Here is a 26,199-nt window from a genome sequence, read left to right on the forward strand (position 1 = left end):
AAAGCAACTGGCAACCAGTGCAATTTGCAAACTGTGGAGCGCCCAGAACTGCGTGTCGCCACATTCTAGACCAGTGGTAGCTTCCAGATGGTTCTGTTTGTAGTCAGGCTTGCAGGATTCTGTTACAATAGCCTGTCTCAATAAAGTATAGTTCTAGTCATCTTATGGAGCCTGTTTCCTGTTCTGGTCACCCTCAAAGGGCTGACATCAGTCTTGCAAGCCTGACTGCATTTTCCTTTATAACCCAGGGAGGAATCAACCTGTGTCTTTTCTGAACACTTTCCGTTTCTCGGGCTCAACTTGTTTTTGAACATGTTGTAACCGTCTCTGAATAGTTTCTCCAAGGTCATTTCCACGGCTCCCTATAATATCTGAATAGTGCTAAACTGAGATTTTATTGATTTACTTTGCTAACATATAACAAAATGCCTCACAATGGCAGGTAATCACGCCTAGTTAGCTTTGGCTGATGTCAGAAAAGCTCAGAGTCAGACTTGTTCATACTTGGATAGGAGACTACCTGGAAATCACAGGGTTGCAGATTAGACTAGGAACTGAAAAACATCCCAGAAAAAAGCAATGGCAAGCCACTTCCATACTGTTGCTGTGGAAATAATATGGACGTGACCAGGTGCTAAGTTCAACCTGAGGAAGACTTTATCCTAACAAGAGCCTCATCTGCACCCAAGGGCTAACATAATTAAAGAAGACTTATATTTCTTCATTTTATTTAATTCCAGTGTCTTGCAGTTGGCTGGAGTCTGGAGATGCTGTGACTGCTGGGGTGTGTGACAGTGGGCCATTATTCGGGAAATTAAAAAGACAATAATGGTTCCCTCTAAGACATGTGCTGGGATCCCTTGAATGTGGTCTAACACACAAAAAAAATCCCGTTCAATTGCTATTTATTTATACAGGTTATTTGAAAGTCCTTTTGGCACACGTGGGTCAAATGTATTCTCTAGATTTCGGTAGCTGCCAGGCCTCGAAAGAGTTCGCCATTCCTTTTAGTCATTGATGTCACTGAGATCTGACATCATTGGCGTTTCCCTGGTAACGAACAATGAAGTCACAGAAGGACGGGCGGGGAAGAGCGAGCTCGCGCGCTCGGAGGTGCTGAGACTTTGCAAGTTCTGGGTCGCAGTTTCTATGGAAACCTATGCCTGTGCTAAAAAGGGACTAGCCGGCGGGAGGCCTCGCACTCTCTGAATGGGGGGGAGCCCCGACTGTTGGGGGCCAAGAGGCTGCACTTGCTTCCCCAGCGAGCTCCTCAGTTGCCCGATGCCGGCACAGTCGTCTTCCCTATGAACTGCAGCCCCCTTAAGTTGCCCTGCCGCAGTGTCTCCTCTTTTTCGCATCCGATCCCCCGCTCTCTCCAGGGGGCAAAAACTACAGTGGGGTCCGGCTGTTCGACCCCTGAGGATCAGGAAAGGACCTCCCACTGAATACCAGGAATCGGCCATTTCAGTATCCTGAACCCCACGAGGTCCGCCAGACCTTCGCCCATACGGCTTACCCGCCTTTCTGCCTCCGCCACCCGTCCCTCTGAGCTCCCACTTCGACGCTCCTTCACACAAGCAGCCCTGCCCGCTCCCCTGTCAGCCGCACTCCCGCCTCCTCCTTCTCCCCCCCACCCCCGCGCAAGGACTGCGGCTGAGCGCGCTTCTCTGCCGCGGTGACGCGAGAGGCAGCGGGCCGGTTCGGTCTGTCGATCCATCCCTGTCAGTGGGAGCCCCCCCACGTCAGCCAGGCGCGCTGCTTCCCAGACCATGCTCCCGCCAGCGCAGCAGCCGAACCCTGACAGCGCCCGGGCAGCCCCGGGCAGAGAGAGGGCGGGTTCGGGGAGGGCTCAGTGAGGCCGGCGGTCTCTTTCCCTGCTCCACTCTCTCCCCCCTCCCCAACCCCCGCCGCCGTCTCCCCGTCGTAGCATACCATTGCTTCCACCGCCGGCATCCCTACATCGAGCCACAGGTCTGGGCCCGGGAGCGTGGTGCGTGTGCGTGTGCAGGGAGTATTCGTGTGCACGCAGAGCCGTGGGGCTGGGAGACCGGGGAAAGGCACGCGCTGTACTGTACAGAAGGGACGGGTGGGATGGTACAGGAGCCGGGTATCAGCAGGGGTGGTTGGGCACGGTTGGGCTGCAAGGAAGGGGCGCAGAATAACACTGCATGGAATTTGGGGGTGGGGAAGAGAGGTGAAGGTATGTCTCTCCAGGAGGACGAGGCTGCCTCTTGGGGCCCAGAAAGTGAAACCAAGCGCCCAGCACGTTTCTCCTCTTCGCCGACTTCTCGGTTAGGTCTCATGTGGGTTGAAGTGGGACCCTGTGCCAGCCCGCCCTCCTGGATCTTAGGTCGCCATTCTCTAAAAGCAACAGAGAGGCTTTCACCTGAGCAAAGGCACGGGTAGCGATGACAGAAGCTCGGTTACCTCTGCTCCAGTTATTCCAATGGAGCAATGCTTTGACTTTCTGACAGTTTGCTGTGGGTTGAGTTCAGCCAGCTTGAACGGTAGTTGGAATAGTAATTTACTGCTGCATTGAATATCTTGGTCAGGATGAAGGTGTATTGGAACCTCTGAACGCTTTAGGCACCAGGTTGCCATATTTTATTTCTGCAGGGCTCCTGTAGCATTCATGGTCGCAAGGCAAGCATACATTTAGTCACTGAGTAGTACTCCCAAACATGGAAGTTAAGTGTAAACTGCACCTGCTGATTTTATTTTGTTCTTGTGAGAAAGACAGCAGCTTTTTCTAATGGGGCAGACCTATGGAAACCTGAGCTTTGTGAATGAATTAGGCAGGGTTAAATTCAGTGTTATTTTTTGAGGTAAGAATGTTTTGTCAGTGCTTCCTTTATTATTTTAAAAAGTCAGATACTGACAATGAAGATAAATACACTAAGAAACAAAAATACATACCCTGAGGCTTCAACTAAATTGCGAAGATCATATAAACATCAATCTTGCGTGTGTATTCTCAGAAATGTGCCCATTTATTTCTATTCTAAGTGCTTAACTTTGTAGTTGTATATCTGAGTCCTACATGTACATCCTGAATAGGTGTTTTTAGAATTGAACTTACATGTATTTTCCTCTAAGTCACTTTTCTTAATTGGTTATGGTGATTAGGCAAGCTTCCCACCAAATGCATGCTTATAGGAATTTGGGTAACTGACTTGCAAAAGGTGACTTGCTAGAGATAACACAATGCATGTTAAATGTGTAGTTGGCTGAGTGAATTGTGGCTAAAACATGGGAATGTTTGGACTTGAAGTTATTTTTGTTGAACATGGCTTTATAAGGAGTTAGATTCTGAAGTAGTTTTTCTAATATGTTTGTAGGACAAACTGAACTTCATGTTCAACATAAATATCCTTGTGTTGAAGTTCAGTTTCTCCTACAAATGTATTATAGACAATAAGTATTGCTTAATGTTGTAACTTATGCATTCCCCCCCCCCCCCCCCCGTATATCTGTCTATGTAGCTGGAATGGAGAAAATAGCATACTAATCTGTGTTGTTTTTTCTGTGACGCCTCAGCAGGTTTTGGCTTTCTTTTTTCACATTCAGAATCTTGAAAGGCTTAACTTGTTTGTACTTGGGAAGAGGTTTTCTTATAAACACTGATACTGGAGTATGGAACATAGGGTACACTATCACCTCCCAGTTAGCGAGTGGCATATACGATTTAACTGTTTACATTCTCCAGATATTTTTTCCTAAAAAAAAAAAAAAATCCTTTATGAGCCCCTCTGTGTTGCATTATTTTCAATTATGCCCACGTCTAGTACAGTACTTTGTTTTCCAGATGGGATACAGAGTTCAAAAGGATTTGTGATGTAATTTTAAATGCATAAACTGTAAATTTAGTAGCTGTTCTTGCCCTCTTATCCCTTTATGAGCATGATAAGGCTGTGTGACTTTGCAAGGCTGTTGTGGATTACTGTAATAATATGTATGAAGTTATGCGATTGCTTGAGATACACTACAGGAACAGCAGGTTGCAAGGGCCAAGAGCCAGAGCAATTTGATAGGCGCAGAAGGTAAAGGATATCCATGAAAACAGCTCTCTAGGAGGGCTGCAGACTTTTTTTTCCCCTTGAATGTACTCCTGTGCCTTGAACAGATGCAGGATAGGCAGAGATTTAGTAGCTTCTCCCTGCATAACAATGCTGAGCACAGCTATGCGTGATTTAAATTCTGCATGGCATGCAGGTATAAGAGAGGAAAGAGGAGGGGTAGTGACTCCCCTTAAATCTCCAGAAACCTTGATTACAACGTGTTGCACACATAGAAAAGTGGAAGTACAGAATTACCAAGAGTATCAGCATTGACAACACAATCCTGTGCATATTTATCTAGAATCCCCGGTTCTAATAAGTTTGGTTAAGAGTGAAGCCTTAACTTAGTAAGTTATGTCCATAGATTTAGCAGGTCTGTGCTTTAGCTGGGTTGACACAACCTTATACATCATAAAACAAATTCATGCATCCTATTAAGCCAAGGTTTGCTTAACCATTGTTGCATAAGCCATTATTAGCTGGCTTCATACAATACAGTAAGCTATATAACTGGCTTTTGATACTGTGTTAAGCCAAAACCAAACAAATTACATACTTAAGCATTTCTCATATTGTGAACTCTTATAGGAGGGTGTGAGATAAGAGGAGGAGCGTCACCACAGAGTCCTTTCTTTGTGCTGCTTTTACAGCAGACTTATCAATTTGATATAAAGTTATGCTAAATGCAAAGCAACCCTGCAGTTCCAGAGCCCTATATGAAGTCTGAATGTTTGTTTGCTTTTAACACATTGCATTTACCTTTTAGAGGAGCAGTAATCATGCCTGGAGGGCATGAAGCTTCTATGCAAAACTGACCATCTGATCAGATACTTTGCAGAGGAAATTACCACTTCTGAAGAGAAGGGAGGAGGGCTATAAGACTGCAGCTAGGAGGAAATTGCAAGAATAGGGGAGGGATTTACAAGCACTAGGCTTGGGGGAAAAGACATGGTGGACTATTATCTCAGTGTGATTGCATTGATACAAAGAGTGCCAAAAACAGTTTATAGTCTGCCCATGTTCTGCAAGCTATAGTATTTTAAGAACAGTTTAAGAGAAGCTGATTTAAGGCAAAGCAACATTATTTTTTTCTCCCTGACTTTGGTAAATGAGAGAGACTGTCTTCAAAATGAAATCCCAATTTCAGGAATTATGCAAAAGGAAGCAAGTTCGTTTTTCATGTTAAAAATAGTTTTAGATTGTATTGGGTGGTTTTTGCTTATTTTGAAAGAAACAGTATTATTTTAAAAAGTTGTAAAGTTCTATCACTGTTTTATGTGCTATATAGGTTAAAATTTAATTATTATGAGTAAATTTAGGTTTTTTTCTTGCCCATCCCCAATCCCAGTGAAAAAATTTATTCACAGGTGGGAGATGACACAATTTCTTTTTCTCAGGTCATAATATAGCAAAGTTTGGGAACCACTGACACAGTCCAGGAAGATGTAAAACAGCAGAGGTGTTAAAATGCTATTATTTTACTCCTTACCACATTTCCCTTTTGCTATGTTGAAACTCCCTAGCCTCCCATTAGCTGAAGAGTTGCTATGGAAACTTACCCAGTGGGTTGGATTTTGAAATAAGGTCAGATGGGGATTTCTTTCCAGCTTCTCATCTGAGGAAGTAAGAGTGTGGTCTGAGCTGCTACCTATGACCAGTGACTCCTTTGCATTGCCATATTTGTATAATACTTCATTTTGATATATGATTGTTTTCTAATGCTGGGGATAAAAAATAAATACATGCCAGTCTCGCTGATACAAGAAATTATTCATGAAATAGGTGAGCATTTGGGGGATATCTTTTATCTTGTTAGGCCGTGTTGTCCAAAACACAGTTTTCTTCAGCTGTCTTAATCTCCTCTTTGATTCCATTTTCTTTTTATATTGTTAAGTGTCCCACAGCCACAAATAGGCATCTGTCCTGGCTGTACACTTTTATCCGTTCTCTACTGTGTCTCAACTCACAGGATCTGACAGTCAAAATGCTGATCAAGGAATACCACATACTGCTACCCATGAGCCTGACAGAATACCAGGTGGCCCAACTTTACATGATCCAGGTAACAGTTTGGACAGACAGAGCAGGCTGATGGGTATTTATTTAACCAGATAGAATTTTTGGGTTAACAGGATCAGTAGACTAAAACTGAGCAGGGTTGAGGAATGCAAAAGCAAAAGGTATGGATTGCAGGCTGAAGACGGCTGTCTCTCTCTCTCACTCTCTCTCCTTAGAAGAAAAGCCGTGAGGAATCCAGCGGTGAAGGCAGTGGAGTTGAAATCCTGTCCAACCGACCATACAATGATGGTCCAGGAGGGAGTGGTCAGTATACACACAAGATCTACCATGTGGGCTCTCATATTCCTAGCTGGTTCCGTGCTCTCCTACCTAAGGCTGCTCTGCAGGTGGAGGAAGAATCTTGGAACGCCTATCCCTACACACGGACCAGGTGAGAGGGAGGCAGGGGAAGGCTGGAACAGGGCAGGGAGAAGATGGGGTTGGAGTCTGCCAAGGCAGTAAAGGTAGGACTATGAGTTTCATCCTTCCCCTTATAGATACACATGCCCTTTTGTGGAGAAATTTTCAATTGAGATTGAGACTTACTACCGACCAGATGCTGGAAAGCAAACCAATATCTTCAATCTAAGTGCCGTAGAGCGCAGGCAAAGGATTGTGGGTGAGTTCTCAAACACTGAGCAATTCCTGTCACTTTAGGTTGTACAGAACGTAATGTAATATGTGCATGTTACTGTGCTAAGCAACCAATTGTGCAGGAGTGGCTGATGATGGGTATCTGATGATATTTAGGGTCAGTAAGTGACTGAGTCAGTGGACATTTGTTTCACTCATAGCATGTAGGTTGCTGTGTTGTAAGGTAGTCTTTGCCAACCTTGTGAAGGCTTCACTTGATGTAGATGTCATGAACTTCCACACTTTGAATTTCCAACCAGCATTCCTGTTGTTGAAATCCAATGCAGCTGGGGGGCAATAAATTGGGGAATGCTGTTGTTAAACATCAGGGGTGGAAGAACAGACATCAGGCTCCTGGCAAAACAGGTGTACAGTATGCAGTAGCAGTAGTCAGAGGAATGTTGTTGAGCATCTGAACAAATTCTGATGTAAGAGGGAACAGCAGCCTGAGAAACCCAAGTAAAATTATCTTAGTTTCCAGCAATTAATAACTTTTTACAAAGCATCCTCCACTTACCCACAGATACCATTGATATTGTACGGGACCCCATCTCACCTGGCGAATACAAGATAGAGGAAGATCCACGACTATACCATTCGATGAAGACGGGACGTGGACCTCTGGGAGATGATTGGCTAGAAATTGGAACTTCTGGGCCTTTTATGTGTGCCTACAAGCTTTGTAAGGTGGAGTTTCGCTATTGGGGCATGCAGTCCAAGATTGAACAGTTCATCCATGATGTAGGTGAGCATGATATTTTCCTTATTGCCATTCTTTTCAGTCTTCCTCCAGCAAACAAAGGTTTGTGGCAGCAGTGGGTACTTTGGTTCTTCCAAATGTTGAGCTATAGCTCCCAGCAGCTCCGGTCAGGCCCAGCCCAAGAACAATGATGAAACAGTCCAGTCCAGTTCAGTTCCTTTATTTGCTTACACCTTGTAGACAGAATCTTGCCAAACTAAATCTATACTACAGGAACTCGTGGTTATACCCTGTGAGATTCTAGGGAGTGGCTATCCTGAATCTCTTTCTGTTCTCACGCTGTGCTTGCGGACTATGCTGCCTCTTGCCTCCCTCCTGGAATGCACCCCCTCCTTCCTGATAGCCTTGATTACTCTCCTCCTCGTAGATACATTCCATCACACCCATCCAACATTGCCAATGGTAATAGTTTAGCAACATCTGGAGGGCCACAGGTCCCCCAACTCTGGCCTACTGAGGCTAGCCAATATAGGCCATGCTTTATGTCCAGGCAGTGGAACAGGATGATTTATCCTGTACTTGTGTTGGCAGAGGCACAGTGCCCATTTCCTCTCCAGTGGCAGTACTTGTGCAGTTCCTTTTCTGCTGAGCTGCCCTTCTCGCATGAATTTCATTAAAGCTACCCTAATGTGAAATCAGATTTAATAATGGCCCATAGTATTAGATAGAAAAGTAGCAGTTCCAAGCTTCCCTTGGGATCCCTGTATTAAAGAAATATTCTAAGGCCTAGGCTGCACCAATGTTCAGAATAATTCTTTCTGAGTTGAAAAGAAATAATTGGGTCCTCTGCCATTCTGAAAAGCAGTGTCCTTCATATTTCTCTACTAATTACAAGATGTTTGTTCAGGATCCACAATCCACCAGCAAATGGCAACTCTAAATGTATTTCCAGTTATCTCTGAAATTGGTGAGGAATTGGACTGTCTTCCTCTGTGTTGCTGACCATCTAGTGCTCTAGTCCAGCTCTACCCTTTGGGGTAAAAATGTACCCAAAGAGCTTATGATGTATTGGTTGGTTGCCTGCGAGATACACTTCCTGCTGCTGTGACCTCAGAAGTATTAGGGGTGGTAACCATGTGAGAGAAAGGTTGCAGGTAGTAGAAGAAACTCACAGGGGTTGAAGCAGTAAATCAGAGAAAGAGAGAGGCCAACTGTGTTGATAGCACAGTTAAAGGAGGAGCCAGATTTCAAAAGATTTCAGAAAAGCTAGAAAGACATAGATAATATGAAATAATGATTGCCCATTAAGCCTAGTATTAGATTGGGGAAATGTGTTTAGAATCAGCTGCAGAAAATAGGACATGCTAAAGGCTTAATGATATTTATGATTGGGGAACATATAATGAGAAGTTGTTTACACCATATTTTGTGGGAGTGAAGTTGTCATTTTATGTGTGTGTATTTATGTAAAATCCATATAAATTGGCTTATGGCATGAACAGAATTTACATCCAACTTTGTGCAGCACTTCCCAGACAAAAAAAATGAGCTAGGTTGTGCTGTCTACTCATTTAACCTGTGTCCTTGGATGCAGTAGCTGACATGTAAGGGATTATGAGGGTGACAAGATCCCACTATAAATTGAGTACAATCATTTTTGCTTGGATATGAGCATGATTCCTGGATTTCTGAAAGTTTAGATTGAAAAAAAAATGTTTGTGAGATGTCTTCTTCAATTTAAGCTTATGTGCCAGAAATTGTCATATGATGTTAAAAATAAAATTTTGGTATATAAAGTTAGAAAAACAGGCTAAACAACAACTGTTCAGTGACATGCTAGATGTGATGAAATGGTAGTAATGGGGTGATACAATATCTTTTTGTTTCAGTGTGTTAGTAGAAATTTAGATTCCTGACTGCTTTTTCCACAAAATCAATGGGTGAATAATGTAGGTTGATTTAGAGAGCCTGGTTTCTGCTTAACTCAAGGGCTTATCTCCATTCCTGACTACTAGTTTGGCATTTAATTTATTTTGAGGGACTGATTTTAGCAGTATGCTCATGTGTTAGTCATGGGTAAACAAAATGCCAAAATGGGTCTCTGCATCTTCATATGCAAAAGGGAAGGGAATTGCATTCCTATCAACTCCTCTGATTCTCTAAATTGAGTTTCTTTTTTAAATCTGAACTGGATTGCAATCCTTCTTTAAATTATTAAAAAGCAGTGGAAGAAGCATTCTCAGAATAAATAACCTTTAATGTCTTTTAATGTATTGAGGAGCTGAAGTTAGGCCTAACCATAAATAAAGTTAATATGAAGAGTGCGCCATGGCTGATGCAGTGTGTGCGAGAAGAGCTGTGCCATCATGATTCCTGAATATCTTCCTGTAGGTCTACGGAAAGTGATGCTGCGAGCTCATCGCCAGGCCTGGTGTTGGCAGGACGAGTGGATAGATCTCACAATGGATGACATCCGGAGGTTGGAGGAGGAAACGGCACGTATGCTGGCTCAGAAGATGGCTATATGTTTGGAACCCGAGTTAGGTCCTGGTGCGCCCAGCCCTGAGTGCCCAGCTGAGTTAGGTGGCCATGAGAAGCAGGACAGAGTTGATAGCCTGAGGGCTCCAGATTCCTCTCCAGATGACCCATTTGCAAAGCAGTGGTCAACATCTTCTCGGTCCTCATACTCTTCTCAACATGCTGGTGAGTAAACCACTGCAACAAATAGAAAGAACATGGTAGAACATAATATGACGCTGATGAGAATAAACTCTTAGTGCAGAGGATTTGTGAGAAAGGATGAAGTTCATTCACATTTAATTCTCGATTATATTCAGGGACTAACTACCCCTGTACTGTAGGTAATGTTGGTTTGATTTTTTCACAAAGGATTTTTGTTTCTTTACTTACTAGTTCTTTACTCGTTTGATTTTGACTCATTTAAAACATTTTACTTTTTTTTTTGCATTGTGTAGGCATGTGTATGGCATTATTATGAATATTGATATACATTTTAAAGAAAGGTTAGTTGGGATGCATATTACACAGTGTCCATGATAGCAACCCCTGTTCTTCTTTTCCTTTGTCATTTTCTCCCTGTATTTGGGACTTAAAAAAGGAAAAGAACTCATGAAAAGGTAGAAACACATATTGGTATACAGGGAATACAGAATATTTTGTGAAGAAGAATATTTGTTGTGAAGTTGATTATATTAATAATTATTTGTAGTCTGGCTTAGTTGATTTCCTTATTGTACTCTATTCTTGTCTGTAAGATTAAGAACTTCCTGCAATTTTCTGCAATAAGATATTCAGACAGTTGAGAGAGTAAAGGAAACTTCATAGTAAGGCACTATTGATTCCAAAGGTCATCGCTACTGTAATAAAGAAGTGTTTCTGTTGATGCATAAGAATTACCATCTTTACCCAGATCTCTTGGTCATGATGATTTCTTTTGATATGTCTCTGCAGTTGCAGTGTCTCCTCACAGTTTATCAGAATGGCGGATGCAAAATATTGCACGGGACTCTGAGAACAGTTCTGAAGAGGAATTCTTTGATGCTCATGGTTTGTAATAATGAATAGAGCACCACAATCCTACATTGAATTTGTTTCTGAGAAGTCTTAGACTTGAACTCAGACTCATCTGTAGATACAGGTAGCTGCTGTTGGTTCCAACAGTAGGGACTACAGGTATGTAGAAGTAGGTCTGTGAGAACTAATTCTCTATGTATGTATTGAGAGTTGGATTTGCATGGATATATAATGTGAGGGAAGTAATCTCTTCTCCTTACCCTTTGAAAAGTGGTAGTATGTCCATATAAGAAAATATAGATTTTAGCTCAGTTGTAAAAGCACATGTGTGTGTGTGTGTGTGTGTGTGGTAATCAAGTGCCATAGGAAATATAGGAAGCTACCTTCCACCAAACCAACACTTGCCTAGCCCAGTATTATGAACACAGAAGGCCAGCAACTTTCAAAGATTTTAGATATGAGTCTTTTTGACTCCTATTTTGTGGATCCCAAAGGTTAATTCCAGAGAATTTAAAATTTCTACTTAAAGATCATGGATTCCAATAGAAGAGAATATATGTAGCTCATATACTGAACTGTGTTATATATGTAGCTCATATGTTGAACTGTGGAGTCCTTGGTGGTCTCTGAGTTTAGTTATTTGCTTGCAGACGTTTCATTACCCAACTAGGTAACATCAGTGTGAGTAAGTGTGGAGTTTGCTCCCTGTTTATATACAGTAGCTTGCCCTGCCAGTTTTGGCGGGGGTGTGGTTTTCTCCTTGGTAGTTCCTTGATTAGGGTGTTGCTTTCAGCTTGAGTGTTTGCATGGTGTTAATCCCTGCTTATCTGGGTGCTGGGTGCTGGAGAGGATGTGTTCTAGTCCTTTTGTTTCCTTTTGTATTGTCATTTTGTATTGCTTTATTGGACTCAATAAGCTTTTTAGTTGTTTCTTTTGAATGAGGAGCTGTGTAAGAACATTATTCAGACAAGCACAAATGCACTCCAGCAACGTGGAATACCAAAAAAGGAAACAGACCATCTATACAATATCTTCCAACAAAATGGATACCCACGCAACTTTATCAAAAAGAGCCTGACCACTCAATCCACTACAGCACAACCAGCAAAAGTTATGATAAGGATAATACTACCATACAACAAAAACATATCATAAACAACCAACAGACTAAGTTTACAACCACAGAGCATCACTGTAGCACACAAACCAACTATAGGTAGTCCTCAAGTTAAGACAGCAGTTGGGACTGGAATTTCTGTCGCTAAGCAATGTGGTCATAAAGTGTGACATCGCATGACCGCATCACGTAGCAATGGCAATCCCTGCAGTCCTCATTGCCATCGTTAAGCAAGGATCATGGGTTGTTTTGCAAGCACCTGCTCACAATTTCCTGCCAGCTTCCAACGATCAACAAGTGGGGAAACTGGCAGGAAGTTGCATGTGGCTGCTATGGAGTGGGAGAGGGAGCGAGGGGGTGCGCAGGTAGCTGGGGAGGTGCAAGGGTAGTGAGACTTGGAGTGGCCACTGCTGGGTGGGGAGGGTGTGTGAGTGGCCAGGGAGATGCAGTGCGAGGGCAGGGAGACTCGGGGAGGGGGTGTGAGTGGTGGGGAGGCGTGGTGCGCACATGGCGGGGCTTGGGGTGGCTGTTCCCAGGTGAGAGTGGGTGCACAAGGGTGCATGGGTGGCTGGGGAGGTGTGGTGCGAGCACAGAAAGGCAGGGGGAGAGTGTGTGGGTGGCGGGGGGGCATGACGCGAGTGCAGCGGAGCTTGGGATGGCGGCTACTGGGTGGGGGAGGGTGTGCGAGTGGCCAGGGAATGGAAAAAAACAAGAAAAAAGAAGAAAAAAACCAAGTCATCTACAACATACAGTACAAGGGCTACAATTGCCACTATGTAGGAGAAAAAACACCAAACAAACAATCAGGCAGAAAACAACACCCTAATCAAGGAAACTACCAAAGAGAATCCTCCTCCCTCCAAAAACTGGCAGGGCAAACTACTGTATATAAATGGGGAGAAAACCCCACACTCAGTAGCACTGATGATGTTATCTAGTTGGGTAATTAAATGTCTGCAAGCAAGCAACCAAGCTCAGAGAGCACTGATGACTTCATAGATCACAGATTGCAAGGCTAGGAAAGAATTCTGACTAAGAATCTGGAGAACTGTTAAAGCCAGTCATTAGCAGGACAATCATCTAGTGTGCCTGCCTTTTTAAAATGATCCCTTCTTAATTGTGATTTTAACCCTGGTGGGTATTTCAGTATATTTGCAGTGACTAGATTGCATGTATCTCTCCATGCCTATTTCTTTTTAGAGGATTTTTCTGACAGTGATGATGTGTTTGCAAAGGAAATCACTAAGTGGAATTCAAATGACTTCCTTGATACTCTGGAGCGACCCAATGAACGGGATGATGTTCTAGGTAAGAGAAATCAATTTCCATGTCCCTTATAGAATGGCAGGGGAACTTCGGGTATTGTGCTCCAGCTGTCTCAACTGCTAAGAAATCCCAAGTTCTGTGTCCAGAGGCTTCAAATTCTGCAATACCATAATTCTAAGAATAGTTAGTTTTTGTTTTATGTTCCTGCTGTTTTATTATATATTTGTAGTATTTTAGGGCTGTGGCAAAATTTTAAAAAGGTGTTTCATTAATAATAACGAGGAGGAGGAGGAAAAGATGATAGGGCTTCCCCTGAAAGATGCTTCCCTCTCCATTGATCAGGGAAATCACCCTCCAAACCTTTTCATTTTCTTTTTTTTTCCTCTGCTTTTTAAAAAAATAGTCAAGCATTTTGAAGCTTTTCTTAGACACAGCATTTTTCTATTACAATAGAAGAAACTGAAATCATCTGCTGTTGGTTTTTGCATTAGAAGTTAGATTCATTTTTCTGCACTATAATCTTCCCGTGCTCATTCCCAAACTTCTCTGCTTATTGTTTTAAGAATGGGGGCTTTCGATGAGAGTCTCTCTCTGCCCTTTGAAGTATACCTGTGGGAGCCACTCTTCCTCATGCAACCCCTGTCTATGAGTACTGCCCTTTATGATCTCTGGAGTCTGTCATTGCCCCTCTGCCTTCTGTCCACCTTGCCACTCACTGCAATAGTAATTTCCTTTGCAGTTGATGCTACTGGAATAACCAAGTCAGATAGTGATGGTGTCCCTGTACCTGGCCCACCAGAGGTGAGTGAAACCATGCCTACGCCACAGCATGCCTACTTCACTGCCTTCAGCTATTGTGGGCCCCAAGCCATTGAAGAGGGCTTGTGATGATGACAGGACTACTGTTGTCATATCCTTAGCCAGTTTTCCATACCCTTGGCTGCAGTACATGGCCAGATTTAATTCCCCCCATCACACGTGGATGATATGCACCACCTCCACCAGTAGATCTCATCCTCACGGTTCCCTGTGTATCTTTCCCTAGGTTGGCTCAGAAGGGCTCTCTGGAACGTGCCGTATTCATGCCCTTTTCCTGATCCTCCACAGTGGCAACATCCTAGACCAGGGTGTAGGAGAACCAGGCTCCAAACAGGCTGATGTGCATACACTCACTGCTACATTGGACTCAGTCACCCGACTGCACTTCCCTGAAGCCTTGGGGCACATAGCATTGCGCCTAGTGCCCTGTCCACCGATCTGCGCTGCTGCCTATGCCCTGGTCTCCAAGTAGGAAGCATGTTTTTTCAAGCTGCTGAATGAAGACTTGGTGCGAGTAGTGCTGTTTGGCTGTTGCCTGAGAAAACAAGAATTACAGGCAGCCGAGTGTGTGAAGGGGGTTAGTGAGGGCAGTAGTACCTGCTCCATCACTAGGAGTAGTTTTTTGGTTCTGGGCTCTAGAAGAAAATATGAGGCCTGTACTTTGCACTAGTTTGTGTACGGTGGAGCCAAGTAAAGCACTTAAAGTTTGTGACGTACCACTCAGAGTGAGTACCCAGGAAGGCGAGCTGTGCTTTGGGCAAACATTAGAGATTGCTGGGCAGGACTTTCCAAGGAAATTCTGTTCCATCTTTTCAGAGTTAGTCTCTTTCTTCAGCTGCTCACAGCTCTGGATATTGGGCTAAACTCTTACCACAGGCCCTTAATTTTAAATGGTTGCTGGTCTGTGGCCAGTTCTTAAGCTGTGTATGGAGAATGTCTTCTTTTCTCACTGGCATGGTAGGTGATTGGTGTTTTAGCCCCAAGGCATGTGTCAAAAAAAGGTGGCTGGGTGATTACACCTGGGAGGTAACTTTCTGAGCTCTCTACAAAGATGTAAGTTGCCTGTGTTTTAGATTGTATCCTGATCATTCCTTTCAACTCATCTTTCCTAGACTCAGCCCCTACAGCCACGATGGTGACAGTCTGTCCAGTAGCCAAGATCACATCCCACTGGCTGCTTTGCCTCTGCTTGCAACCTCCTCGGGCAGTTACCAGAGTGCCGTTGCAACTGTCATTTCTCGCACCAACCAGGCCTATGCCAGCTTCATCCATTCTCCTGACGGCATGGGCTTCTGTGGCCAGGTTAGATTCCTGGCAATTTTCAGAGCTCGTATAGGAAGTTGAAGGCAGAAATCCAGAATGTTGGAAGAAGGACTTTTAATTCCTGAGGCCCAAATGCTCCCAGTGGAACAGATATTTAGATCTGCATCCTGTTCTGTTTTTTTCTTCTTTTAAAATAGAGCTATGATGTTTTATTGGAAAAAGTAATTCAGAAAACATTGGGGCAATGTAGAGAAGCAGAGATACAGGGATGATGCTAGAAATCAAACTTCTGGGATGTAGAAACCTCTGTATTACAAATAGCTACTCTTTACCCATTTTTTTTACATTAACACTTGCAAGATTTCTTAGCTCCACCATAACAGTCATAGCAGTTGAGGTCTTCAGATCCCATATGATTTCTATATATATTTAACTATAATCTTAAGGACTAGAAACTTGTTACTCTTATCTGACCATGCAGTGGTTGTGCATGGATTATTAGAAGATTACAGCACTGAGTACCCAAGCCGCCAGTCAAGATCTCTCTAGTATGCAGTTCTATTTTCCTGGAAGCTTTTTTAGACATGATATTGAGCAAACCAGTCTTGAATATAAATTCTTGAAGACTTCCTCAGCTACTCCAGTCATAGTACTTCACATTGCGGGGGAGAAGTAGCACATGTCTTTTGGATCCTACCTTTCTGGCTCCTTCGAAAATTTGGCAAGAAAAAATGCTGATGCTTTGAGTTTCTTATATTAGCAATTTATTTCTGTCTCTCCTCACAGGTGCTGCTGATTGGAGACTGTGTTGGGGGGATCCTGGCCTTTGATGCCCTGTGCCACAGTCGTGCTGGTGGGTCAGGCAGCCACGGGAGCAGCCGCCGTGGCAGCATGGTCAGTTCCTGAGCCCTGAGGTGCCTCTCCTTACCCGTGTCTATGTTCTGCTTCTTTTGAATTCTAAAGTGGGCAAGTTGACAAAGTAGTTGTATACTGAAGAGGTGAACTGAAAATGGACGAAGAGGAGAAATATTTTCTTCTGACTTCATTCTAGATGTGAACTGCCCACGTATGCCTGCTTTAGAATACAGTATAGTATGTCAAATCAGTCAACTGCCCTGTTTCCTTTTTGCTGAGACCAACTGCAGGGGTGGGTAATGTTTCTGCAGCCAGAAGCCATAGCTATTTTAAATCCTGAGGGCTGATTGAGAGAGTAATAACTTCACAGAAGGGGCAACATTTTGTCATGGTTTCTGTTTGTTTTGACTAAAAGAGGCATCTTGTGGCTGTTGGAGTTTTATGGTGCCTATGTCAGTTCCTCCTTTCACCTCCAAGCATGGAAGACCATTCACCAGCTTGCCATTAAATTTTGGAAGCATGATCTGGGGAACTTTTCTGCGGTCATGATCTGCCCTTCTTTGCCTAAAGAAAAGGCATTCTACTTTCCTGAGCAGCAGAGAAACTTGCTCAGCACTCCATGTTTCTTTCCAGAATGCTGAACTCCTGTCTCCAGAGACCTCTGTGGTGCGAGATCCACTGCTCAAGAAGCCAGAAGCACTGGGAGGGCTTGGCCATGCCAGTCCCGAGCCAGGAGTACTTCCTCCTACTCATAAATACTGTGACAATGTAGCTCAAGAGGGTGACTCTTTACAACAGCAGCAACAAATCTTGTCCAGGTGAGAGATTAAGGAATCTGAGGCTATAAAGACAAGCTGACTATTAGGTATCAGTTTAATTTGATCTGCTTGTTTGCCTGTTGGGAACAGAAGGTTAGCCAGATGTGCTCTCAGTTTTCTAATGAATTTGCTAATTCTAAACAGCATACTCAAAATAGTCTTCTTTAGCCCCAGGATTGTGTTAAACTTTCTACCCTTAGAGCAAATGTAGTGAAATCATGGGTGCACAATATAGAGCCCTCAAGAAGTTGCTGAATCCCATTAGCCAATATTAGTTGCTAATAGTGAGTGATAATATCATATTCTGTAATGCTGAGAAAGGTGGAAAGAAAGAGAAGAAGAGGATGACCAGCAGCAAGGTGGGTGGGCTCAATTACAGTATCAATGGCTGCACCATTGGAAGACCTGAAGGGCCAGGTTAGGGACAGATCCTCCTGGAGAAAGATCTATTTATGTAGTCGCTAAGAGTTGATACTGAGTTGGTGGCACATAGTGAAAAATACTGAGAACTGTAGTTCAGCCACATATGAAGGCTCATACCTTGTGCTTCATGGGAATCATCCCAAATGATCTCCCTTCCCAGGAAAGGTAGAATTTTGGGAGCAAGCTGGGGCCATTCCCTGATTGTGTAAGAAGTTGCTGTGATGACAGTCTTAATGTTGTAAAGATAATTATCACTGGAGATGTGCAATAGTCAGATGTGCAATATTCAGATCTAAAGTAGGCAGGGATGCTTTGGATCCAGCACAGATGCTGTTATATACTGGGTGGCTGTTCCTTTCAAGGAGTCATGCCTTTCTTAGGGCTTGCAGGGGACCACATAATTCAGGCAAACGGTACAGCAAGGGTGACCCTGCTGGATCCCGATCCACTTCAGATCCAAATACTGTATGCCCATAGTTAATTGTAAGAGGGATGCTGGGAGTTGTAGTTGAGCAACTCTGAACCAACTGGTCTGGTGAAGAAGCTTCTTCAGACTGAAACATTTCCATCAGTAATTGTAACCTCCACTTTTTTGTTGTACACACAATTACATTTCTTCTCTTTCCTTCTTCTGATAATTTGTTACTGATTTTCTGTTTACCGTCATGCATCCTTAGTTTCTTTAGGGGTTAAAATAAATGAACAAATGTAATTTGTGGACTATTTGGACTTGGTTGGGGACCGGTTGCATTTTCTGGCAGGGACATGATTTTTTTTCCCTTGTGTCTTTAGCCTGCAGTCTAGTGTGCCTGCCTCAGAAACAGAAGGGGACCCTCGACGTAGCAGTAACTCTTCATCTTCAATGGTGGAGACTTTTGAAGGCCCTTGCATGGTTGGGAAGCTGGAGTTCAAAGTGTCTGGTTTTTTCTTATTTGGCTCACCTCTGGGATTGGTACTTGCACTTCGTAAGACAGTAATGCCTGCCTTGGATGGTAAGGGCATTTTTTCTTCCATCTGTCTGCATTTCCCTCCATTTTCTGCTTTTCTCATCCATTGTAGATATGGGAATTTACACAGTCTTTTGTATCTTTCAGTGGCTCAAATGCGGCCATCCTGCGAACAGATCTACAACTTGTTTCATGCTGCTGACCCCTGTGCCTCCCGCCTGGAACCTCTGCTAGCTCAACAGTTTCATGCTATGCCTCCTTTTGGGGTCCCCCGCTATCAGAAATATCCACTGGGAGATGGCTCGTCCACCTCATTAGGTGAGAAAAACCGTGAAGGCCAGACTTGCATTAGGTTGGTAGCACTAAATAGTGGACTAGAAGGAGCCTTTCTTTGGAAACAGGAAAGCGGGAAGCTGGGCTATAGTCTAAGTGAGATTTGGGGGGTTGTTTTATTGCAGAATGCAAGATTTGGTTTTCATGGATTACAATACTACTGAATGAACAGATGGTGGTGAATTGTTTTTATATCTAAGACACAAGGTAGAATAAAATGCATGTTTTAGGAGATGTCATTTTATTCAATAATCAGGGCTGCTACCTTGTTCTCAACAATATGCTGCAATGTTGGGGGGGAATAATATATATTGATTACTATTATTATCTCACTGGCAACCAGTGGGATACTGAGGTGGTTCCATTGTTATTAAGTGCCAGTGTTCTCTCTTAGCCTTGTGTTTTTAAAATTTTTTAAATTAATAACTGTTTTTTATATGTATTGTCGAAGGCTTTCACGGCTGGCATACGATGGCTGGTGTGGGTCTTCCGGGCTGTGTGGCCGTGGTCTTGAAGTTTTGTTTCCTAATGTTTCGCCAGCACCTGTGACCGGCATCTTCAGAGTGCAGGAGCACAGACAGGAGCAGTTCTCTCTGTGCCCCTAGAACTGCTCCTGTCTGTGCTCCTGCACTCTGAAGATGCCGGTCACAGGTGCTGGCGAAACGTTAGGAAACAAAACTTCAAGACCACGGCCACACAGCCCGGAAGACCCACACCAGCCATGTTTTTTATATGTTGATTGTTTTTTATTCTTACTGTACGCCACCCAGAGTCACTCTTTCGTGAGATGGTCAGCTATATAAATTTAACAAACAAATAAATAAATGAATAAAAGGAGGATTTCTCTGGAGCCAGTCTCCTAAGGCAGTAGAGGAGTTTGGTAATGTCCCTTTAGCCTTGGATGAGAGGATGTCACATTTTTATATTATTTATTTATAGTCGCTATATCTGTTTTTTAGTGAAAAGGCTCCGGGCGTGGTTTATTTAAGCTGATGTAGAAGAAGGGAATGGAGAGGGACAAAAAGGGGAAAAAGCAAAAGGTCAACTACATTTGAAATTACAAGGTGCTTGACTGGTTGGAGGGGAAACAGCTTAAGAAGAGAAGGAGCCTGATAAAGCTGATCTCTCATCTAAGTTAGTCATTAGCCTTGTTTCCCATTTATTATCCTGCAGTAGCAGGATGATAAACTATTTTTTCCTTGCATTGAAAATCAGTGTAGAATAAATGGTAATGGTGTGAGGTAGACATCTCTGAATAGTAGATTTCTGTTTGTAGGGAATGTTATATGGCGGGACATCAAAAGTTCTCTTCTGGTGGTCTGAAGTGATAATCACCACTCATTCTGCTGCGTATGCTGATTCACAAGCAGGACCTTTCTTGCTTGAGGCTAGCCAAGACAGAAACATGCTCTGGCAGCATCTTTACTGCTTTTAGTGTCCCTATGACATTGCCTTCTTTGGGCCTCCAGCCCATGAGTGAGACAGTGTTAAGTCCTCCTAGCTAGGTTGGTGTTAAAGTAGCATTTCTCCTCTTATGCCGGTTCTGTTCAAAGGCAGCTTCTCCTATAGCTGGTAACAATTCTTCCACACATTGGTGATCAACCGGCAACACAAACAGTTTTTGAAATGTTTTATCTGTCAGACCCAAGGAGGAAGTTGACTTCCTGTCTCAGAGTATATATTTATAATGACAGGAGGGGAATTTCCTTTTTAGTTCTTTTTCTGGCTGTCAGCAATATACATTTGAAACTTCTGCTGAGTAGAAATTTATAATTTATATCTATTTTATTCCATTGCTTTTTTTTTAAGAACTATAGTTTTTTTATTGCTTTTATTGATATAGGTAGATAGAATATATATATGAAAGGAAGTGCGTATGTGTGAGAGAGGAGAACTTATAGAATATTGTATAAATTAAGAGGAGATACAGATGTGTTTTCCTCACTGGGAACTCCATTGTTCCTGAGCTGTATTCTTCATTCATCTGCCTGGACACCCTAAGGAGCCCTTCACGTATGCCTGTCATGCCCTCTGATGCCGTGTTGTGTTGCGTTGCAGATACCTGCAGAGAGGGAATTCAGCAATGAGTATTTCTTGAGAAATTGGAACCTAGAGAGATAGCGCTGATTGTAGGATTGTAGGAGAATTGACTACAAACACCAGGTTATAGTGTTTATTATATTTATATCCTGTGTGTCATTCAGCAGCTCAAGGCTGCATACTTGGCACTCCCTTCTCCTGTTTTCTCTCCAAACAACCCTGTGAAGAGGTTGGGGTGAGAGTGCGTGACTGGTCCAAAGTCACCCAGTGAGCTTGAGGGTGAACTAGAACTGAGTTTCTCTGCTCCTAGTCCAGCTTTTTCACCACTACATCACACGCTCCATGGCATGGTTGAAATTACTGCTATAGTGTGAGTGTGTGTGTGTGTGTGTGTGTGTGTGTGGTGTGTGTTTATAAAGAACACCTTGATTAGAACTGTATTTAAGGTATGGTGCTTTTCAACCTTCTCCGTCTGATTAAGTTAGGATAATTCCCAAAAAGAAATTACAAGAACTACAGTTCCAACACAACTGGAGACCATTAAATTGGGGAGGGTGATATTGCAGTACAGTAGTGGAGGATTGAGTGTATATCATCACTATGTTCACCTCTGCTTATGTTTCTCCTTCAACTAGCTGATGCCTTGCAGAGTCACTCTTCCCTCTTTGTGGGTGAGCTAGATCTTGTGACACCACCGACTCCAACAGGTGCGTTTGGGGGCTTCTGGAAAGGAAATGAGGGAGCTGCAAGCGACAGCACTGTAACCAGCACCAATGAAGTTGTCAAGAGTGAGTTACTTGCTGACTTTTTATACTGATTTCCTCAAAACCACAGTTCAGATTCAACTGTGCATCTGTTGTTCATCCTAGTCAGCTTAGAATATGGTGGCAGGTCATTTGATATTACGAATCCATTTGCTGATAGGAAGAGTTTCTCCATTTAAAAAGTGTTATTTTCTTTTATTTTTTATTTTTTATTTTTTTGCAGGTTGAATTCTGTTTTCATTGCTTTGGGTATTACAAACAATAAAGTATTAGAAAGCATGTCATCTAGTTATTTAGTTCAAGTACTAGAAACCTATATGTCTTTTCTTTGTCCCTCTTGTATCTAAGATACTGGTGTATAAAGCTGTTCTTTCACATTAGCAGTTCAGAAAGAACCGCCTGATACTTCTTGAATAGATTCATTGAAGGTTTAGACTGAAATCTGAACAAAGGTTCTTGTATCTGTGAAGCAAATGAGTACATTTTGCAAAGGTTGCGTGTTTGCTGGGCTGCCAAGAAAATACTTGTTCATTGAGTGGAGCACCCAAATTCCACAGTGTTGCCATAGCTTGGCCACACTGGGCCACTTTGTGTCACTTCTCAACTGGAGTGCTTCTATGGTCTTGGAGCTCTGCCTAACCCGTAGGGATTGTATTTCTCAGACAAATACATCCAAGAGCTATAATTGTGGATAAGAATGTAGTTCTGTGCGGAGCCAGGCCACTTCAATTTCCCTGGAACAGAATGTTATAAAACAGCTTTAAAAGTTTCAGCAGAAGTTTTGATAGCTAGCGCCAAGCTAGATACGATGTTAAATGAATATTTGCATTTAGCATGTGAGGTTTGTGTGTTTGTTTTAAACACCAGTCATTAGCTGGGGGTGGGGACTGACATATATCAGAATTTAATCATTAAAAACAAGGCTGTAGCTTCCATTGAGGGACCCCAGTGGGGGAGTAGGATATTGAATTCCTTTGCCATATCTGCAACAATACTTAGAAATTAATGCACGTTTAAGCATCTGCAGCTTAAAATTAAAAATGAATTTAATAGCAAGCGCCCTTTGATCCTTGCGTCTTTTGTGATTTCTTTGTGGGCAGCAGGATAGATTGAAAAGAATGAATCATTAGAGTGTTAGTGAAACTGTTCACCAGCTGCTGTTGTGCTGAGGTTTCACTTAGAGTCACCTCCTTTGGCTATTACTGCCTTCTGCTTTTATTAAGAATACAGGCAACATTAACATTGCTGGAAAGAAATACATGTTATCTGTGTTACCTTGGAAATGAACTTGCTCACTATAATTCTGCTGTAGCATATGTTAGAATGTGGATATGGTTTGCTGCTGCTAGTCAGTATTGCCTCTAGCCTTCTGGAGAATCTGACAGTCTCCCACGTTGTAACTTTATTCATGTATCTTGATAATAGCAGCCGAAAAGACGTGTTTCGCTGGCTTTTTTAATGCATTGTTCATTTCTGTTTTGTCACACATTTTGAAAGTAGTATTTAAGTTTCCATTTGAGGACTTGGCCAATGTAATGTAGTACTTCTTGATTATACGAATATCTGCAAAGGACTAGTTGTTTTGACAGATCCACTTTATCTGTATTAATGTTTTTAACATTTTTATATAGCCTTTATAAGATGAAGGATCTGGTGCACTAGTGCACATGAGAGAAAAGTTACTTCCCCATTTCTTTTTCAGGGATTTCCCTCCCCCCCCCCCAGTCCTTTGTATCTTTATACGGTTACTTTAGGGTAAAATATATAGAAATATTAGAAAAGGATGCCCAATAAAAGCAGTCAGACATGCCAAGGATCTAGTTAACCTTTTTAGAGGAGAGAGAAAAAAAGATAGGGGCATCTCCGGAGGGATCATCCTAATATGATTTCTCCTGCCCTTTGGTCTAGTTCTGGATCGTTGGTGGGGTTCTAAACGCATCGACTACTCTCTCTATTGCCCTGAGGCACTCACGGCCTTTCCCACCATCACCCTGCCTCACCTTTTCCATGCCAGCTACTGGGAAAGTGCTGATGTGGCTGCCTTCATCTTACGCCAGGTGGGCTATTGCAAGCCAGGTAAAAGTTTAAGTGTGTATGTCCTGTGGAACCTGTACCTTTAATTGTTTGATTTGATAAGAGGCAACTAAGGGAACTTCCCTCAAAAGCAGCTTAAAGATGATCTGGGATTGTCTTTCAGCCTGCCAATCTAGCAGTGCGGAGGAGCAAAGAATCACTGCAAGACTGCCAGGTCTTACAGTAAAAGAACTCCCATCACCCACCATCCAGGCAAAAGGAGAATGAAACACATACACATAGACACACTCCGTGACCTTTTCATACTGTGCATATTTATTTTATTATATGCAAAAAGGAAGAAAAAGAGTATTTCCCATGAGAAAGAAAAAAAGAAGGAAGTCAGTCATTTTCTTCCGGTTTTTTAACACCCCATTACTGAGTCAGAAATAAGTTGGCTCATCTCTTGAACCCAGTTGACATCACGGGGTCACAGAGATCTGAAGCTGCCTTTGAAATGATGCAAGATCCTCCTTTGGAAGTGCTCTAAAATCGAGGGCATGGAAATCAAGTGTGCTTTGGTGGCTAAATTTTACCTTGACAGGTCAGGTCTAGATGAGTTCTGAGACCCAGAGTTTAGCTGCTAAATCATGTGCTTAGATTTCCAAATGTCTTACATTTAATTCTTAGCATCTCCATCCAAAAGAGGGAATACCTTTGAGTTTCTGGAGAACTGAAAAAGCACTGCATTAGATAAATAACAAGGGCCCAACTGCCCTAGGTTTTATTCCAATGCCCCCTTGCAAGCCACATGATACACACCCCACCCCATTCTGGTACCAGAATTTCTATTTCTCCTTACCATGTTCTTTTTTTTTTATAATAACTTTATTTAAAAAAATGGAAAGAACAATAAATTAACAAAAATACTGAGAAAATAATATAGAAAGAAAGAGAGATTAGAAATAAGACATATTCAAGATTAAAAAGTGTGAAAAACAAGAAAAAGAAAAATCAAAAGGAAAAAAATTGACTTCTGACCCTCCTCACAACAGATATAAGTAATAATATACATCCAACTCTTACTCTAAAGTTAAAACATAACCTCACATTATTTCTATTAATCCATATTATTTCTAATCATTAAATCCATACAACATTTCATTTTTTCTGCACCTCGCCAAAAGTTTCCAAGTAGTATTAAAATTATACAATGTCTTATCTTGAACCAAAGCCGTCAGTTTTGCCACCTCAGCTAACTCCATCAACTTCACCACCCATTCTTCCACCATACGTAATGTCTTGTCCTTCCACTTCTGTGTATATAAAATCTCCTTGCTGTGTTCTAATTTAATACAATTATAATCATTATCAGTGGAAATATTTTTAAATCATAAGACTTTTCAGTATTTTTCCTGTCTTCTCTTTTGAATCTCAAACAGGAAAAAAGTTTTGCAAGCAGGAAAAATGCTTGGGGGGGTGGGGAGGAGGAGGCTTATTTTTGCTGCTTTTTAGCGTACACCCACATAGTTGCGTAGGTTTGAATATGTGTGCAATTTTATGTTTAAAGTTAGATTCTGCGGTGTATAATTGCAGGTGTATTATATACAGTAATTGCACAGGCAGTTACAAGACCTAAAAGAGCTGCACAATTGCCCACTTCTCCCAGAATTGTGACATTGTACTTGGCTTTATTTTGAAGCCAACATTTGTTCACAACTCTGCAGGTGTTCCTGCAGCTATACAATGCAACAACAAAGAAGCAACTTCTGTGAATATCCTTTCTTCTACAGTTACTACATTATATTATGCTATACCTTTTGGCATTTTTATGTACAATAAAGCACCAATGACCTTTAAAACTGGCTGCTTCTCCCAGAATTGCAATTCTGTACATTGCTATGTGGCGCTTAATTGTGTACTACCCATCATTGATTAAATGCCACATTCATTAACAAGTGCCAACTCAGCAAAAATTGCATTTGGAAAAATACCAGGACAGCAGTGCCTCAGAGGTGATAGGAATCCCAGCATCTGAGCCACAAGCCAGATTCCTATTCTGCCGAGGTTAGTAAAGCATAGCAAAGGTGCTTGCCTTCTCCAGTTTTGAAGCAATGTAGATGCAGAAAATTAAGGAATCGTTCCCTTGAAATACTGGCTACACATTAGGGCAGGGTTTCTCACTGTTGCCAGCTTTCAGATGGGTGGACTTCAACTCCCAGAATTCCCCAGCCAGGAAGTCCACCCATCTGAAAGCTGCCAAGATTGAGAAACCCTGCATTAGGGTAAGGCAAGTCTGGGAATCAGTCTTTTTGCCTGGTACTTTTCGAGGCCTAGAATTTATAGTCTCTGATTGCAGGTGATTGAGACGGAGCAGCATCAAGTGACTGAAAACGAGGAGAGTTCGATCTACAGCCCAGCATTTCCCCGTGAAAAGTGGCAACGGAAACGCACACAAGTTAAGATCCGGGTACGAACTCACTGTCTCTTCCAGCCGCTGTTTGGTCTTTCTCTTGCAGTTTTCAGGGAATGTGGAGGTCTGGCTTAGGCTGGAGCGC

The 26,199-nt window shown here is 42.6% G+C and overlaps 1 protein-coding gene across 3 annotated transcripts in view; it reads left to right on the forward strand.

Moving 5' to 3' along the window:
- Nucleotides 1–1,583: 1,583 nt before the first annotated feature.
- PITPNM1 (phosphatidylinositol transfer protein membrane associated 1) overlaps nucleotides 1,584–26,199 on the forward strand; it is a 36,150-nt gene continuing 11,534 nt past the window's right edge. The window contains exons 1-18 of one of the 3 annotated variants that reach the window (XM_025174704.2): nucleotides 1,584–1,971; nucleotides 6,028–6,120; nucleotides 6,293–6,507; nucleotides 6,614–6,735; nucleotides 7,273–7,494; nucleotides 9,841–10,152; nucleotides 10,921–11,016; nucleotides 13,301–13,408; nucleotides 14,106–14,167; nucleotides 14,412–14,653; nucleotides 15,298–15,487; nucleotides 16,235–16,342; nucleotides 16,937–17,121; nucleotides 18,337–18,536; nucleotides 18,639–18,809; nucleotides 21,500–21,652; nucleotides 23,537–23,685; nucleotides 26,001–26,111. In XM_025174704.2, the coding sequence (XP_025030472.1) occupies nucleotides 6,043–6,120; nucleotides 6,293–6,507; nucleotides 6,614–6,735; nucleotides 7,273–7,494; nucleotides 9,841–10,152; nucleotides 10,921–11,016; nucleotides 13,301–13,408; nucleotides 14,106–14,167; nucleotides 14,412–14,653; nucleotides 15,298–15,487; nucleotides 16,235–16,342; nucleotides 16,937–17,121; nucleotides 18,337–18,536; nucleotides 18,639–18,809; nucleotides 21,500–21,652; nucleotides 23,537–23,685; nucleotides 26,001–26,111 (2,724 nt within the window). In that variant the 5' untranslated portion in view covers nucleotides 1,584–1,971; nucleotides 6,028–6,042. The remainder of the gene's footprint in view (nucleotides 1,972–6,027; nucleotides 6,121–6,292; nucleotides 6,508–6,613; nucleotides 6,736–7,272; nucleotides 7,495–9,840; nucleotides 10,153–10,920; nucleotides 11,017–13,300; nucleotides 13,409–14,105; nucleotides 14,168–14,411; nucleotides 14,654–15,297; nucleotides 15,488–16,234; nucleotides 16,343–16,936; nucleotides 17,122–18,336; nucleotides 18,537–18,638; nucleotides 18,810–21,499; nucleotides 21,653–23,536; nucleotides 23,686–26,000; nucleotides 26,112–26,199) is intronic. The other 2 variants (XR_015797145.1, XM_007440695.3) reach the window with 2 other exon arrangements.

Source organism: Python bivittatus, unplaced genomic scaffold (assembly GCF_059951505.1).
Source record: "Python bivittatus isolate LINGU-HERP-01145 unplaced genomic scaffold, Pbiv_v1 ctg000480_np1212, whole genome shotgun sequence".
In the NCBI taxonomy this organism is placed as follows: Eukaryota; Metazoa; Chordata; class Lepidosauria; order Squamata; family Pythonidae; genus Python; species Python bivittatus.